We start from the raw sequence: 18382 nt of genomic DNA on the forward strand, positions 1-18382 counted from the left end.
ATTCTCTTCAAAAGGAGCCTCAGTGATCCTGAGGTGTTAATTGAGGTTAAATGAGATAAATGCCTACCATCCGCTGTGCCTGTCTGTCTGAAAACATCACTTGATCGGGGCATCGCTCCAGGCTTTGTGTCCTCTGCATTTGTGTTTCAGTTAAGCCAATCAGCTCATCGTTCTGTCTGTCATCGAACCCATAGCTGCCTGTCTAGACCTGGCTAGTTTCCACTTCTGTTCTTTGCCTTTAACATTTCTTCTTATCTAAAAGGTCTACCTTCCTCCTCTCTTCCCATCTGGATTGATTACCTTGCCTGCCAAGAAGCTTAGAGATTGTTTCTTCTTATTAAACCCATCCCACTCAGTCAAGACCTCTGTTTTTTATTTCAGTATTATTTACTTGTTGTCTATTGCATGGTGTGGCATTCATCAGTTTGTTGCTTTTAAATTGTCCGGTGCTCCTCTGCTAGATTGTAAGCTCTTTGAAGGCAGAAATAGCTGCTTCTTCCCCCTCCCTTCCCCTCTCCTTTTCTCCCCCCGCCACCCCCCCCCCCCCCATTTATTTCTCCTCCACTTCTCCCTTTTCTTCTCCCTTCTCCTCCCACTCCTCTTTCTCCTTTTTTTTCTTTCGCTTGCTGGTCTCATTTCAAGTAGTGCTGTTTGTGTTTGCCAAGCTCATCACTCCTACTAAACAGTTATACCTCTAACTTTTCATTAGAACAAGGTCTGCACACTCAAATGCCGTTAGGGGCTGCAGGCAGACAGTGTACATGAATAAGAGGGCCAGGTGTACAATACAGCTGAGAGGGGCATGACAGTGGTAGACTGGAGTGTGTGCCCCAGGTGAAAAGGGGGCAGCTGTCTTACTGATGTGCTCTAGCTGATCGTTGCCATGCATGAGTGTGGGCCGCGTGTTGTCAGACCTTCCTACTGTCAAGAGGAATCAGAAATCTTATTTTAAAATATAGTCCAATTAAAGAAGAAACACTTTGCGGACCAAACATAGCATGTCTTTGAGTTGGATTCAGTCTGTGGGCTGCCTGCCTGTGACCATCTGCTCTAGGATTATCCCTTGTTAGTATCAGAGTTGCGATGTGGGACAGGGCGTACTGAATTTCAAGGGGTAGTGTCAACTTGCATTAGAAGGGAAACCAGGCAACAAGGTTTTAAAATTTTGTTTTTAATGCTTATTTTTGAGAGAGAGACAGAGAGACAGAATGCGAGCAGGGAGGGGCAGACAGGGAGACACAGAATCCAAAGCAGGCCCCAGGCTCTGAGCTGTCAGCACAGAGCCCGACGCGGGGCTTGAACTCAAGAACCGCAGGCTCATGACCTGAGCCGAAGTTGGACGCTCAACCAAGCGAGCCACCCAGGTGCTCCAGGCAACAAGGTTTTAAATCACAGATGTCATTTAGTTTCTATTAAGAAAAAGTAGAAGATTGTTTTCTTTGGTGTTTAATAAGAAAAAGTAGAAGATTAACCGAGGTGTCCTTTGCAGACCGTCTCCCGGCGTATCAGTGGCAAGAGCCACAGAGTCTTGTGTAAAGGATTGCGAATGTTTCTGTGCGGCCTTGCAGAGTTTCTGCCGATTTTACTCTAGGCACAGTTGTATGTCAGTCTTGGATGAATTGACCCCTTTTCTTAGCTTGCCGCTCAGCTTCTATTGGCCACTCTTTGCAAATCGTAGAGAATCTATTTGCCTAACTGGTAGGTCATGGCATGACTTCATCCATAAGCAGCCTGCAGGACGCTTATTTAAAGGGGGAAGAAACCGTAGGTGCATTATAGGTACTCTGGAACCAGTTTATCAGGTGGAGTAGTTAACTTCAGGATGCGACCGTAGGATTGTGCTCTCGGTGCTGCGGAGATGAGACTGTAGTGGATACACCAGAGGAGAAAGTGGTGGGAAATACAATAAATGCTCTAGTCTAACAAGCACGAAGTGTAGAGCTCTTGCCTTTGGTGCCTGCTTAGAGATTGTTTTCTCATTTGTGAGATCATAGATGTAGGAATTGGAAAACCTAGGTACGTTAGGAGAAGATGAGGCTTTATTCCGTTTTTCTGTCTTTTATAGCGTCCAGTGTCTGCACAGTTTCAGTCCTCAAACGCCAAACAGGTAAGTTCTGGATCGTTTGGAGACTTCATTCAGATTCTTATTTCCAGTCCCCAACCGGAAAGCCTTTTAGCTTTGTGCTTTCACAGTACATGTTTTGTGCACCTGCTTTTTGACCTTGAATAAGATAGAATTAAGTGCTAATGAACGTACAGAGGTCTTTCCAGATATAGGATACAAGAGTAGAGGCTGCAGGAATTTATGAATCCTCTTTTCCTGACAGTGATTGTGGTGTGATGGAGGCAGTCAGGTTTAAATGATGAACAGAATATTCCGGAAAGGAAATATTGTTCACAAACACTCTTTCTTTTCTTCAGATGTCTTATGAAATGTACCGTTGTTGGTAGCTTAATATTAGAATCATTTTCACATTGGGTATCGGGCTGCATTTGATTGTACCTATTTCTTTTATGTGGTGATTTGCAGTTTCATTAATCCTAGAAACTGCCATAATTAGTGTCTGAGATGCTGCCTTTAAAAATACAGACAAAACATTGTGTCTCCAACTCTTAATGAATAATAGTATTTGCTCTCTTACTGTCCTTGTTAGCGATATTTGAGATTAGCTGTCATTTTCTTCTGTGAAGATCTTTTTTTTCTTTTACACATCTTTTTGAAGTGATTGGGTAGCAGTGGGGGTGGCCGCTCCTGCTATTTGATGTTTTGAAATGAGCGCTGTCGATGTTTCCTACGTAAGCGTGCCACTTGGAACTAGTAGTCCTTCAGCAAAGAGCTCCAGGGTATTTATTTTGGCTTTTGTCCTCTCTGATGCAGTTTCTGGACAGCTTGGGAGCTTAATCTGTAACTTGCATAAGCTTCTGCTTTTGACAAAGCGCTTTCTCTCCATGGTTTATATGAATCCAAGAAGTGACAAAAAGACTTAACGGTTGTCTTGTCTAGTGTTTGGTAACTGGTTAATGTGGTTCCATAGTATGAATTTTGTGTTCAGTTGGTAGGATTTAAAATTTGGTGATGTTTAGTGTCTTGTGTTTAGCAGCCACCTGAGTGTGTTAGCTGCTCTCCATGGCAAACAAATAGAAAAACAACAACAACAAAAAGTCTCCAAAGCTGTTGACTTCAAAGAGTTTACATTCCAATACCTTTTAGGGATATCTAATCAATTTAAGGAGAACTTTAAAAATGCTTAATTCATAATCTTCTGCATTTGACTCCAAAGAAGTGTCTTTGGTATGTTTATTCTAACCTTAATTTCCCTTCACCATTTTAATTCTCTTCTGTCTGGCTCGGTTGCTTGAACCCTTGTAGGTTGCAATAGCCTGTGTCCGAGCAAGCAAGCGAGTGAGGCCTCTTCCCTCAGGATTGTGTGTTTGAACACTGCTCGCCTGACACAAAGCCTCTCTAGCTTTACTCAGCCTGATACATGTTGAAATCTTGGACTCTTCTCGTTCTTTGCAGTGTTCTATTTTGTCACTGTCTTTCTGTTAATGAAGCCATCTCAGCTCCACAGTAGTTCTGACAGAGCCAAGGGAAAAACGAACACAAGTTCCCTGCTCTGGCCACGTACACTTTGTTAAGTTTTCTTTTTCTGTTGCTGTCAGATTGCGAAGTCACCGTTCTTTGCCTGTTGTCTGACTATTCCTTTTTAATCCATTGTCTCTTTCTACATTTCTTCCTTCCCTTGAATGCCTGTGGTTCAAATTTTCCATTCACCAGAAACTACATTTCACTGTTCCAAGGCAGATGGCATGGTTTTGTGGAAAAGACATGGACTTTAGAGTCGGATAGACTCCGGTTCATACCAACTAGCTGTTAGACCTTGGGCAAGTTCCCTTACATCTCTGAGGCTTAGTGCCCACGTCTGTCAGATGAGGATCATAATACATACATGGAGGTATGGCGTGAAAGAAATGATAAAACATTGGGAAAATATTTGGGAGAGTTCTGGACACATACTTTACCTTGGACACATAGACCCCTTCACACTTTTCAGTCTATTGATTTTACTTTCGCCCATTTGATAGGTAGTATCTGGTATTACTTTGATATTCTTTCTGTAGCCATTCTTTTCACATTTGCTGTCATCCACAAATGCAAATTACTTTATATTTGTTTATTTATCCATCCTCCCAGACATCAGTGAAGATTCTAAGGAATGCTTAGTCAATACGGATTCTGAAAATCACTTCCTAAGTTGATTCAGTACTGTTTATCCTACATCACATCTTTTAACTCTTTGCAGTTTTTGTTGGTGTATTTTATTCATTATACCATGACACTAAGTCTAGATTAGAAGTATAACTTCAAATAAAAATTTTATGAAATTTGTACAAATGCTTTTGTAAAACCCAAGGACATTTAAATATACTTGCTATATTCCCCCGTTTTTGTAATTTTGTCCAAAAAATAAACATTTTAAAGCATATTTTAAAATAAATAAAGCAGTTTCCATACTTACTCTTCATGAGCCCATTAAACTCTAAATGTTTATGGATTTTTTTTCTTTTAATGTTTGTTCCGTTATTTTACTAGGGATTCAAGTTAGACTTACCAGGTGGTAATCACCAGGAGCACACTTCTTACATTTTTGAAGATTGGTACCTCATTTGTTTTTTTCTAATCCTCTGGTACCTCCTCAGTTCTTCATGATTTTTCAAACATAATTGTAAGTGGTTTTGGTAAGTTTTTTGTTTTTTTGTTTTTTAAACCAGTTCCCTTAATAACAAGATGCATGTCTCTCAGACCTGCTGACTTATATTTATTCCAGATTTCCGGATGTTGCATATCTCTTTTTGACTGTAACACAAGTCTACTTACTTTCTGTTTTTTTCCCCCCTCCCCTCATTTCAAAGTATACTTCTGGTTGTGAATTACACTTAAACTTTCTCTATTAACCATTTTTTGTTTATTTCCCTCCCAGATTTATTCATATGTGGTCCTTTTTGTTCCTTTTATTTCATTTGGTAGCATTAATTCGTTTTGCTTTTTAAACTTGAGTTTACCTTTCCTAGGTGGCAAGATGTGTCACATGTAAATCAAGCTATTTCTAGTTCATTTGTTTCTAACACAGAATTGCAAAGTTTGTAAAACTGCTTTGGGACATTTTTATTCTTTGTATGTGTTCTCTGACAGACAGGTTTTATTTTTGCTCCTCAATTATGGTATCTTTTATGATACCTGGCCCTTTTCATGTTCTGTGTTTTGTTCAGCCCTTCTCATTGCTGGTACTTGCCTGCTTACTTTAGGTCGGGAATCCTTTTTATGATTCAACATCTGTTTTTTTACTACTTAGAGTGGAGACAGGTGGTTCCTTGTCTCCATGATTTCACATTCTCAGTTCTTCCCTCCCGATAAAGGTTAGACATGTAAAGGTTCTTCTCTGGGTATATTTCTGATTCATAAGTTGTACTAATGATAATTTTACATCTTTGATGCATGTTGCATGGCAGAATTCTTACCCAGGCAGTGGTTTGGCAGTTTAACATCTGAATACCCAGTAGTTAAAATCCTGTGTCATCTAGACAGAGGCATTGGTTCTCTCTAAATTCAGAAGAGCTTTATTTCCTTCGTGTTCCCCTGGAACATGTGGATTTGTTCTACCACCCAGGGAATGTAGCTGCGCTGAAATGTACAAGGTCAGAACCACAGAAGGGCTTGCATTTGGACGGTTTTGCTCTTGTTTTTGGCAAGTCAGTCTGATTCCTTTTTTTTTTTTTTTTTTCTTTTCTTCTTTTTTTTGCTTTGCTCTTAATCTCCAGGTATGTCTTCTTGGCATTCAGAAGCATTTCTGTCTTTTTTTTTTCTCTGTTACCTTTTCTTCTTCTTTTTCTCTGCCTTTTCTCTCACCTGTGTCTATAATTCAGGTCACCTTTCTTAATCGTTTGTTTCATTAACAAATACTGGTAGAATTCAGCCAGTGGTCTGGGATTTTAATGCTCTGTTGTACCTATGTAAACACATGTCTCTGTAGACCAGTACAACAGATATTGTGCTGATAAAGAAAATTCTCTTTAATCTCAAATTTATTGAAAAGCTGAGATGGGAAAAATACTTCTGACTTTCTAGTCTCATATTTTCCAGCATCTTCCCCGAAGACACAGGAGACCTGGGGGATTTTAGAGAGGTATTTGAGATACTTAAACTTCAGTAGCTACAACTTTTCATATTTCTTTCCCTCTCAGGCTGGTTAATAGTTTAGTTTGAAATAAATAGGTGAAGAGATTAAAGGAGTATCTAGCCACATTGTTGTCCTCTTGGAGTAGCGTTGGCCTTTTTATTTGTAGCCTGGTGATATTTGTGGCGATAAAAGAGTAATAGCCATCAGCTTATGGGAGTTCACAGCTAGAGCGTGCATCTGACAAACACCATTAAGCCCCTTCCATTTTCAACCCCCCAAAGACCCCAGCCAGGAGCATCTCCTGAATTCCTCCACACCTCACTCAGACAACCCACATACATGCACAAATAGCTCGAGTTGGAACTGTGGATTCTGGGGAGCAAAGGAGTGTTTCTGAATGTGCATGGGAGACAACTCTTTGAAAGTGACCAGGAGAGAAGATTGAGAATTTTGGAGCACCAGTGCACTGTTTCCCAGAGCAGGTTTAGATTCGTAGAGGAAGGTTGCAGCATCATTATAATCTCAGTCTCTGGAAGCAGTAATATTATTCCATTTTGGAATATTTCCTAGTTTCCTAAATTTCCTGATTTCCTGAAAAAGAAAAAAAAGATCAAAAATAAAAATTAAAAATTTACAAAGACAATAATAAAAAAAAAAAACAGACAAGAAATGAGCAATAAAAACAAAACAAGGACAAAAAGCAAAAAAATTTTTTAAAAATTGAGGGTGCTGATTAGATGTTATTCAGTAGTGATTTGATCCATGTTCTTATAAAACCATGCATTTCTTTTCTTTTTAATGTTTATTTGTTGGAGCACCTGGGTAACTTAGTCAGTTGAGTGTCTGACTTCGGCTCAGGTCGTGGTCTAGCAGTTTGTGAGTCCAAGTCCCACATGGGGCTCGCTGCTGTCAGTGCAGAGCCCGCTTTGGATCCTCTGTCCCCCTCTCTGCCCCTCACCCACTTGCTTGTGCATGTGTATGTGCTCTCTCTCTCTCTGTCTCTCAATATTTATTTATTTTGGTAGAGAGAGAGAAGACACATGCACACGTGTGTGCGTGGAAGGGGCAAAGAGAGAGAGAGAGAGAGGGAGAGAGAGAATCCCAAGCAGGCTCCGTGCTGTCAGAACAGAGCCTGATGTGGGGCTTAGTCTCATGAATGGTGAGATCATGACCTGAGCCAAAATCAAGAGTCAGGCGCTTAACCAACTGAGCCGCCTAGGTGCCCCTACAACCACGCATTTCTTAAAACTATTCTGACAGCTAATAACTATTTCTTAAAATATTTTTATTATTAATCTTCAGTACATATTTCAATTTATCATTTTTAAATAAATTTTTCTATTCTAAAATGCTTAATCTTTTTTTTTTTTTGGCTATATCATTTTTTTAAATGTTTATGCTGGAGAGAAAGCGAGCACGAGCACATGCACTGGGGAGGGGCAAAGAGAAGGGGATAGAGGATCCAAAGAAGGCTCCACGCTGACAGCGGAGAGTCTGATGTGGGAGTTGAAGTCATGAACCTTGAGATCATGCCCTGAGCTGATGTCGGATGCTTAACCGACTGAGCCACCCAGGGGCCCTTTCTTATGTCATCTAAATGAGTGCTTAGTCCGTACTCACTCTTACAATAATTTTAGAGAACTTAAGGTACTCTTAAATAGTCTGAGTGATAAGGCAACTTGACCTTGGATAAGGCACTTGACTGCCAGTGGCTTTCTGATCAGAGCCACATCATCACATGTGAAAAAGTATTTTTAGTGAACGATAAGTGTTTTTAGCCAATGATAAAATGAGAAGAGTCCTTAAAGCATCCAGTTAATATTTTGGCTTTACATGCTAAGTAAGCATTCATACTTTTAAAATTTTTGAAAAGATGAACTTACTTATATGTTTACTTTCCTCAGTCTTTAAACTTTCCTGTTGACTCCCCTCTCATGCCAACATACACTGTTTAATTTATTCCCAGAGATTGCAAGGGAATTAAAATTTTCCCCAGAATCCTCTGCAAAATTTAGTTCTAACCATGATTAATCTATGTGTCAGGACATTTATTTCTTTGTTCAACAAATACTTATTGATCTCCTACTCCATGCCATGTACTATTCTGGGTACTGAAGATATCACTGGAAAAGCTGTTTAGACAAAAGACCCTGCCTTCACATATTGTTTATATCTGCTGATTTCATGGTTATTCTTCATAAAGTTATGTCATTGTGGAGTTACCTATTAGAAAATCTATCTTTTATAACTCCCATGCTAGCTTTGAAGATTAGTATGTATTGGCCTCCCTTGTGTCAAAGGTAAAAGCATTCATGATATATATATTATATATATATACATATATATATACTATTCATATATATATACTATTCATAATAGTACAGGTGTGTACTATTAGTCCGCTTGGGTGGCCATAACCAAGTACCATGGACTTGGTGATTTCAACCACAGAAATTTATTTCTCACACTTCTGGAGGCTGAGAAGTCCAAGACCAAAGAGCCAGCAAAGCAGGGTTCACTCTGAGGCCTCTACTCTTAGCTTGTAGATGAATGCCGTGTCACTCTGTGCTCACATGACCTCTTTTTAACATGCTTGGGCAGACAGAGTACGAGCTGTCTGATGCCTCTTCTTTTAAGGGCATTAATCTCATCGGGCCAGGGTTTCACCCTCCTGACCTCATGTAATCCAAATTACCTCCCAGAAGCCCTGTTTTTAAATACCATCACACCGGGGGTTAGGTCTTCAACAAATGAATTTGTAGGAGGACCCAAACCTTTAGTCTGTAGCAGTGAGTGTTGTTGAGAAGGTCAAAGGTTAGTTACCAAAAGCCTTTCCATAGGTAGTCTACCCAAAGAGAAAACTAAGCCCTTCACAATAGGACTGCTTCTTTCTGGTCAGAGTCACTTCTAGGAATCTAGAATGATAATTTGTGTCCACGTTTCTTGAATTATTTATTAATCTCTGAACTTGGCAGATGTACTTGTCTTATTTTATCAGTCACTTTTTCGGTTTCAATAATAGTGTGTTGACATGCTTCATACCATCCGACTTGCTTTGTTACCTTGATATTTTTCTGCTCGCCTAACATCGAAATGACTTAAAACTTCCATTCTCAGATGACCTTTGTGATCATCCTTCAGAAGGCTGTGAGGAGCATGGCGCATTTGGCTTCCTCCTTGAAGTGCCCGAGGCAGTCATCCTTGATCAAGGTCTCTTGAAGTCCAGCAGTCGCAGTGTGTCTTTTGGTCATAGTTCTTTTCTGTGTCACTGGTGACTGTCATCTCAGTATTTCCTCCCCCCACCCCCCACCCCAGTTCTAAACCATCCCACGGACCAACTTTCACCTGTGACATAATAAATTGTTCCTTGGTTTTCTGTCTTACATCTCACTTCTCCTAACTCTCCTTGTCCGCTGCTGAAAAGAATAGTGTTATTTAGCAAAATTAATGCACATTCAATCCTCCATGGTTATTTTCAGATGTTTTCCCATATCTTTAAAAATATTGGATGAACTTTAAGACCAAGAGTAGGAGTAAGTACTGGATTAGAAGATCACATGGACATAGCTCCTGTTTTTCTGTTGTTTCCCTCTCAACACATAGCATTTTCCTTCTATTCTGTTTTCTCTTCTTGCCTTTGAGTCTACTGGCTTTCATTTATTTCCCAGGGTTTCAGGCTAAGAGAGTAATTACAGAAAATGGGCTTTGGAGTTGAGCTTATCCATATTAGGAAAGACAATGATGTTGAGGGACTGAATAGAGGGAAATGACGAAAGGTGAGGAAAACATTTTGTTTCTGTTTGTCCTTCTCCATAGCGTTCCCGTCCCCTCTCTGCCAGTGATGCGGAAATGAAAAACCTTGTGGGCTCAGCCCGAGAGAAGGTGCCGGGGAAGTTAGGTGGTTCTGTGCTTGGTCTGTCAATGGAGGAGGTAAAGATAACTCTATTTCAGGCCTTTGTGGGTTAACACAGGGTTCAATAAACATTAGTAAGCGATTCATATGTTTATGACCAACTCATTCTTACATTGGAAGGAGAAAGATTCAAGATGGGAGGAACTTATTCTCAGAAAATTCCATCTTATATGGAGTTAATTTCTCCCTTCATGCTTCTTTCATATTTGTGGGTCATAACCCTCTTTCTCTGCTCTGTAATCTTTTGGATTACGGTTTCCAAAATCAGTACTCATTTTATTTTCTCTTTATGTAGATCAAAGTTTTACGGAGAGTGAAGGAAGAAAATGATCGGAGAGGTGGATTTATTCGCATATTCCCTACATCAGAGACATGGGAAATATATGGGTGAGGTGACTACCTTTTTTTTTTTTTTTAATCTGTGCCTCAGGTCCACAGCATTGGATTAATTGTGACACAGTGTTGTCATTGCTTTCCATGTGGGTCTTTCTTATTTTGCATATTTACTTATAGTAGTGTGACTATTATCCAACCTAAGCATTAACATTAATGTAATCTACCTGTGCATTATTCTTCCTTTTGAAAAAAAAAAAATCCCCCACCTCCTTCCTAATAGCCCCCTAACCCAGGGTTACATACTTGTAAAAAAATTTTATAGTCATCATTACCTTGGTTTGAAAAAAAACTGTTTTATCATCTATATTGTGCCTAAACAATATATTATTTTTAATCATCATTTAGATCTAGCTAACATACATCAAAATGGATTTATTTTAAGTGTATGGTTTGATGATAAGTCTTGACAAATATTAACACCAATTTAACCACTGCCATCACCACAATCAAGATGTAGAATGTTTCTGTAACCTTCAGAAGTCCCTTCATTCCCCTTTACAGTTATTTGCCCTCATTATCCTGAGCCACAGATGTCTACCGATCTGCTTTATGTCATTATCATTTTTCTAGAATCTTCTATAAGTAGAATCATACAATATATATACTCCTGTGTCTGGAGTCTTTGTTTGGCATGACGTTTTTGAGAATTATCCATGTTGTGTGAAGTAGTAGTTCGTTCCTTATTGTTACCTACTAATTTATTGTATGAATATACCACAGTGTATTTATCCATTCACCTGTTGTAGAACATTGGCGTTGTGTCCAGTTTGGAACTGTTGTGAAGAAAGCTGTTATGAACACTTATGTAGTATGTGAATATGTGATTTCATTTCTCTTAGGTTAATACCGAGGAGTAGAATAGGTGAGTCATATGATAGGGCGTAAGGTATAGTACCAGTGTATGAGAGTTCTGGTTGCTGTTCATCTTTGTCAACACTTGGTATTGTCAGGGTTTTTAATTTGAGGTATTATAGTGGGTGTGTAATATATCTCTGTGGTTTTAATTTGCTTTTCTCTGATGAATAGTGATCCTGAGCATTCATGTGCTATTGGCTATTTGTGTGTCTTTTTTTTTCTATTTTAAATTTAGGATTTTGTTGTTGTTGTTGTTACTGTGCTATAAAGGACTGCTGATACAAGTCCTTTCTCGAGATATTTATATTGTGAATATGTTCTCCAAGTGTGTGAGTAGCTTTTTCATTTCCTTAACAGTGGCTTTAAAGAACAGAAATTTTAAATTTCAATGAAATCCCATTGACAACATTTTTAGAAGATTTATAAATTTTGTGTTTCCTGTCTAAGAAATCTTTGGCAACCCCAATTTTCACAAAGCTTATTCTCTTATGCTTTCTTCTAGAAGCTTTACAATTTTAGCTTTTATATTTAGGTCTATGATATGTATTGATTTAATTTTTGTGTATGATGTGAGGTAAGGGTTGGGGTTCATTTCTTTTCATATGATGTACATTTGTTCCAGCACCATTTGTTGAAATTGCCCCACTGAATTCCATTGGCATCTTTTCTGAAAATTAATTCAAATATATGTGGGGGTCTGTTTCTGGACTTTATTCAGTTTCACTGATTAATGTGTTTGTCTCGATTACCATAGCTTTATACTAAGTCTTAAAATTTGATAGTGTGTCTTCCAACTTTGTTGTTCTTTTTTAAGTATTTTGACTATTTTGTGTCGTCTGTATTTCTCAAGACATTTTAAAATTTCTTTGTCAATTTCTACACAGAAGCCTGCTGGCTTTTGATTTGGCATTGCATTGAGCATATAAATTTTGAGAGTGAACATTTTAACAATATTGAATTTTCTAATCCATGAACGTGATATATCTCTCCATTTATTTAGTTGTTCTCCTCCTCCTCCTCCCTCCCTTCCCCTCCCTCCTCCCCATCTCCCACCCTCCTCCTTCTCCCCTCCCTCTCTCCCACCTCCTCCTTCTCCCCTCCCCCTCTCCCACCCTCCTCCTTCTCCCCTCCCCCTCTCCCCCTCCTCCTTCTCCCCTTCCCCCTCCTCCTCCTTCCTCCCTCCCTCCCTCTCTTCCTCCCTTCCTTCCTCCTCCTTTTCTTCTTCTTGTTTTTTTTTTTTAATGTATATTTATTTTTGAGAGAGACAGAGCACAAATGGGAAAGAGTGGCAAGGAGAAAGGGAGACACTGAATCTGAAGCAGACTCCAGGGTCTGAGCTGTCAGCACAGAGCCTGACAAGGGGCTCAAACTCACAAACTGTGAGATCACAACCTGAGCCAAAGTTAGACACTTAACTGACTGAGCCACCCAGGAGCCCCTCTTCTTGTTTTTATTTTAATTCCAGTCAACATACAACATTATATTGGTTTCAGGTGTACAATATAGTGAGTCAACCATTCCATACATCACCTGGTTCCATATATCACCTGGTGATGATCACAAGTACATATTTAGGTTTTCTTTTATTTCTCTTAGCAATATTTTCTAGTTTTCAATGTAAAGGCCTTGCACATATTTTTTAAAATTTATGACTTGGTGTTTCATGTTTTTGAATGGTATTGTAAATGTTATTTTTTAAACAACTTTATTGAGTTATAAATATATTTAAAGTGTACAGTTTGGTAAGTTTTAATATATGTATATATCTGTGAAACCTGCACATAGGCAACCTAATGAACAAATACATGACCTCTAGCTAGAAGTTTCCTTGTGCCTCTTTGTAGTTCTTCTCTCTTGCTCCTCCCTTTCCTTCCCTGCCCATCCCTGTCCCCAGGGAGCTATGATCTGCTTTCTGTTACTAAAGATTAATCTGCATTCCCTGGAATTTCATATAATAGAATTCTACAGGTTGTTTTCTTATTTGTTGGGTCTTTTTTTTCTATTTGGCAGAATTATTTTTATATTCATACACGTTGTATCATCTATCATTGGTTTAATTCCTTTCTATTGTTGAGTAATATTATAGGCATATGCCAGAATTTGTTTATGCTTTCATCTGTTGGACATTTTGGTTTCAAGGTTTTGGTTATTACAAATATATGCATGCTTTCATTTCTTTTGGGTAAATTCTACTTATGAAATGACTGGATCATGTTGTAAGAAACTGCCATACAGTTTTCTAAAGTGGTTGCACCATTTTACAATCCCATAATAAGTGTATGAGAGTTCCAGTTCCTCCACATTGTCACCAACAATTGGTACGGTCAATTTAATTTATCTCCTTAGGAGGTGTGTAGTGCTATCTCATTATGGTTTTATTTGCACTTCCTTAATGATTGCCCATTTTTATTTATTTTTTTTTATTTTATTTTTTTTTTAACGTTTATTTATTTTTGAGACAGAGAGAGAGAGCGAGCATGAACGGGGGAGGGTCAGAGAGAGAGGGAGACACAGAATCCGAAACAGGCTCCAGGCTCTAGGCGGTCAGCACAGAGCCTGGTGTGGGGCTCGAACTCACGGACCGCGAGATCATGACCTGAGCCGAAGTCGGCCGCTAAACCGACTGAGCCACCCAGGTGCCCCAATGATTGCCCATTTTTAAATGAGGTTATTTTCTCATAGTTGAGCTGTGAGAGTTCTTTATGCATTCTGGATATAAGTCCTTTTTTCCTAGCTCTTTAAAAATGGTTGTTCCATTGGGCACAAGGGTGGTTCAGTTGGTTAAGTGCCTGACTTCGTCTTAGGTCATGATCTCGCGGTTCGTGAGGTCGAGCCCCACATTGGGCTCTCTGTTGTTAGCCCAGAGCCCACTTTGGATCCTCTGTCTCCCTCTCTTTGCCCCTCCCCTGCTTGGTCGCCCTTTCTCTCACAAAAATAAATAAACATTAAAAATATATTTTTTTAAATGTTGCTCCATTATCTTTGGCTTGCATTTTTCTGATAAGAGGCATACAGTAATTATTATTTTTGTTTTTCTGTGCATAACATGTCTTTTTTTCCCTCAGCCTACGTTTAAGATTATTTCTTTCTGGCTGATTTTTAGCAGTTTGATTATGATATATGCCTTGTGTCATTTTCTTCATGTTTCTTCTACTTGGGATTTGTTGAACTTCTTGGTCCATGGGCTTATAGTTTTCATCATAAATGGAAAGCTTTTGGCCATTAAAAAAAAATTTTTTTTTTCTATTTCCTTCCTCTCCTTTCTCCTTTTGGAACTTTGGCTACATGTTAAAATTGGCTGATATTATACTACAAGTCTGGCTCTGTTCATTTTTTTAGACTTTTTCTTTATTTTGGATGGTTTTCTATTTCTCTTTCTAAATTCATTCATCTTTTTATCTGCGGTGTCACATCTTCTATTCATTCCATCCAGTGAAATGTTCATTTCAGATACTTTATTTTTCATCTTTAGAACTTTTTGGTTTTTTCCATTATTTTCATGATTTTTTTAGATCCTTGTGCATATATTATAATATGTATAGTAGCTATTTTTAAATTATTACCCTGTTATCTCTATCATTTCTGAGTTTATTTCTACCGACTGATTTTCCTCTTATGGGTTACATTTTTCCTTTTTCTTCACATGCACAGTGATTTTTAAAAATTGGATGCTGGACATTATAAATGTATAGTTGAGTGGGTTGGTTTTATTGCCTTCTTTGAATGCTGTTGAAAGTTGTTTTTGGTTTTTTTTGGCAGGGGGGAGTCCAACAGTTAAGTTACTTGTAGTCTAGCTTAATCTTTTTCAGGCTCATTTAAAAACTTTTTTTTTTTTTAAGTTTCAGTATAATTAACATATAGTGTTATGTTAGTTTCAGATGTGTGATGTAGTGATTCAACATTACTTAGATCATGTAAAAATTTTTTATGGTTTGTTTAGGATAGCTTTTGTTTAGGTCTAGGAAAGTTTTACTATTAAAGACTCTTTGGAGTTATCTGTTAAATGAGCCCATGTTCAGTGAGATTTATCCATTCTGGGAACCAATCAATTTATAGCCCTGGGTGAGTTCTGCAAAGTATTCAGCTTATGCTTTCTTTTTAATGTTCTTTACCCTGCCCCTTCCTCTTTGCCCAGCCCTGTGGACTTTCACCCTATGTCTGAGCAGATTTGTATTTACCCAAAGACTCAAAAATCCCTTGTGATGATTATTCTCTGATTACAATAAGGTTGAGAATCTTTGTACTTATTTATAGGTAACACATTTCTTTTTCTTTGGTGAGTGGCTTTTGATCTAGTTGGGATATTAGTGGTTCTAAGTATAGAGCTAGAACTTAGAGGAATAAAAGAAGGTACCCATTTTGTGTTTGTTTTGTTTTGTCTTGAAAACCCAGCTGTTCATAGAGAAATCTTCCTTTCATCTTACAAAATATTCTATCGATGTAATTATACCTTACAGAGACCTAGGAATGCAACAGAAAGATATTGTTTGTGTTTTCTTTTGTTATGTTTTTGAAGAATTAAAATGTTTGCAGTTCCTAGAAAACATACCTTTTAACTAATGAAAGTGGAAATCTACACTCTTGAGTATTTTAAGAAGTAGGACCTTAATTTAAGTGCCTTTAGGAAAATTTGAAGGAATCAGTTACAGGTAATGTTGGGGTCTCTTATGGAGTCCAGTAATGATACCTTTCTTTACTGGTTTGGTTCTGAACCAACGGAGAAATAAGACAAAGACTAAGGAGAGAGGAGGCCAAAATATCTCCTATTTTACTGATAAAGTCTAGGTTGGGAGACTTGATTATATCTATCTGCAGGCAGGCACACTTTTTGTTGAATTTCCAGTTTGGACAGATGTACATGCCCATTTCTGGGCAAAGTTAGACTGGGCTGTGTGTGGGGAGCACCTGACCCCATCAGACCAGCAGAAGATACATACCTCCTAACGGGAGATTGTCCCCCAAGAGAAAAAAGGGAGCTGCTCGATGAAGCATTTCTGTTTGTTCTTTCTAAATTACCAATCTGGTAAGTCACTCTACCTCTCCTGGGGCCTCTGAGAAAAGCAGAGCAAGGCCAAGAATATTAAACTAATTGCGCTGCCTTCATTTAGAGTGGGGAAGATGTCACAAATATGCCTTTATATATATACCTATATATATGTGCCTATATATATATGCCTATATATATATATTTATTGGGTATCAGCCAAGTGTCTAGCACTGTGTTTGGTGGTTTGGTGCTTTGGAGTATAAAACCAATATTAGATGGAACCCCTGCCCTTTGAGAGTTACCAGCGTGACTATGGAGACATTATTTATGCATATAATAAAAATAGCTCATTTGTATAGTTCTTCATAATTATAATGTACTTCATGGACATCATTGTTATCCCCATTTTAATGATACAGAAAGTAAGGCTTAGTAAAGTAATGTGACTCGTCCATGATCACACAGGGGGACCTGATTCAGGTATTCTGAATCTGGATCTTAACTTTTTTCCTGCTACCACATGCTGCTTTCGGAGAAGAAAACTTTTCCTCGGTGAGACAGTGTATGGCAGGTCCGTCGAGCATACAGTAAAGGGCAAGGTAGCTCAGACAAGGGCGCTTCTGTAGACTTGGAGCAGTCGTTATCAGGGAAGGCTTCTTGCAGCAGGGAAGACTTGAGCTGCTTCTTGAAGGGTAGATTATGGTAAGTGGATGGAGTGTGAGGAGGTATCCAGACCAAGGCAAAAGGATCAATACGAGGGGTGGTGTGAGAGGATTGTGAGGGGCCTCGGTCTGGCTATATGGCATGATCACTGTTGAGAGGAACTTTCTGGACAACGTGTGAAGGAATTGGTGGTATAGATTATCCAACTTTGGAAAGCTTGGAAGAGAGTGTATGCCTCCTGCAGTAGCCATCAAGGAGCCATTGAAAGCTCTTGAGAAATAACATGGTTGAAACCATCTGTCTACATTTTCACGCCCTTTATGCATCTCCCATTCCTGGCTTCTTTTGACCTCTCTCTTAGTTATATACGAATTTTAGTTGTGGTTTTTTTTTTTTTTTAAGCATTCTTCTCTTAACATTAAAAAAAAAAATGATTTTAGAGAAAGAATGCACATGTGCTCATGAGCTGGGGCAGGAGGGTGGGCACAGGGATGGAGACAGAATCTCAAGTGGGCTCCATCCCATGACCCTGGGGTCATGACCTGGGCCCAAATCAAGAGCTGGGCACAACCCACTGAGCCACAGGCACCTCAGTGGTTTCGTTTTTACCTTACAGTTTTATTTTCTGATTTTAGTGTGTCACTTTTTATTAATCCAAGAAATCCTGCCATTTCTTTCTTTTTACATTCTAAATTAACTCCGCCATTTATTCTTTTCATTTTATTTTATCTGCTGCAACTCTGATATTTTATAATTTTAATTTGAGCAACTTTCTCTTACTTTGTCATTTTAGAGAACAGTATGTTACTTTAGAAACACTGTATAAGTACCCTGTCACTTCTGTGCTTGATTCATGGCTTTATTTCCATATTCTGTCCCTTCAGCCAAACCTAAGAAATAGCCAGTTTCTTTCTTTGTCTTTCAGGTCCTACCTCGAACACAAGACTTCCATGAACTATATGCTGGCAACACGTCTCTTCCCGGACAGGTAGGGATTTGTTAATCTTGTAAATTTGCTAATCTGAAACCATCACTAGATCATTTGATGATAAAATACACACAAAAGAAGAAAAGAGGCTTTATAAAAGTCTTTTGTAAAATCTCTGATAGAAAAGGCCTTGCAGAAAACACAACATAAAACCTTGTTGTTCCAGAATTCATTAACTCTCAGTATTTTGTACTGTTTCCAGAAGCCACAAATTAAACTGTAACGATCTTTAAACAATCTTAACAGATGCCCTAGACTTTATTCTTCTTAGAGGAAGGCCTTTACTCAGTCCCTTTTTAACGTTAGACACAATTTTAACAAGGCATGATCATCTCTTTTTCTAGACTAGAAGAGATTAGAATGATCAGATTAGGAAAGGTAGAGAGGGGTGGTAATTCAAA

The 18382-nt window shown here is 38.6% G+C and overlaps 1 protein-coding gene across 19 annotated transcripts in view; it reads left to right on the forward strand.

Annotated features, from left to right (window-relative positions):
• Positions 1–18382, forward strand: part of TTLL5 (tubulin tyrosine ligase like 5) — a 286889-nt gene that overhangs the window by 71902 nt on the left and 196605 nt on the right. For 15 of the 19 annotated variants that reach the window (XR_013556016.2, XR_013556017.2, XM_078447986.2 and 12 more), the window contains 4 exons: positions 2066–2107; positions 9996–10109; positions 10388–10479; positions 17919–17981. Coding sequence is in view for 17 of the 19 variants with exons in the window: in XM_078447986.2 (XP_078304112.2) it covers positions 2066–2107; positions 9996–10109; positions 10388–10479; positions 17919–17981 (311 nt within the window). In the remaining 2 variants the exon portion in view is untranslated. The remainder of the gene's footprint in view (positions 1–2065; positions 2108–9995; positions 10110–10387; positions 10480–17918; positions 17982–18382) is intronic. The other 4 variants (XM_078447989.2, XM_078447993.2, XM_078447990.2 and 1 more) reach the window with 1 other exon arrangement.

This window comes from Panthera onca, chromosome B3 (genome assembly GCF_046562875.1).
Source record: "Panthera onca isolate mPanOnc1 chromosome B3, mPanOnc1 haplotype 2, whole genome shotgun sequence".
Classification (NCBI taxonomy): domain Eukaryota; kingdom Metazoa; phylum Chordata; class Mammalia; order Carnivora; family Felidae; genus Panthera; species Panthera onca.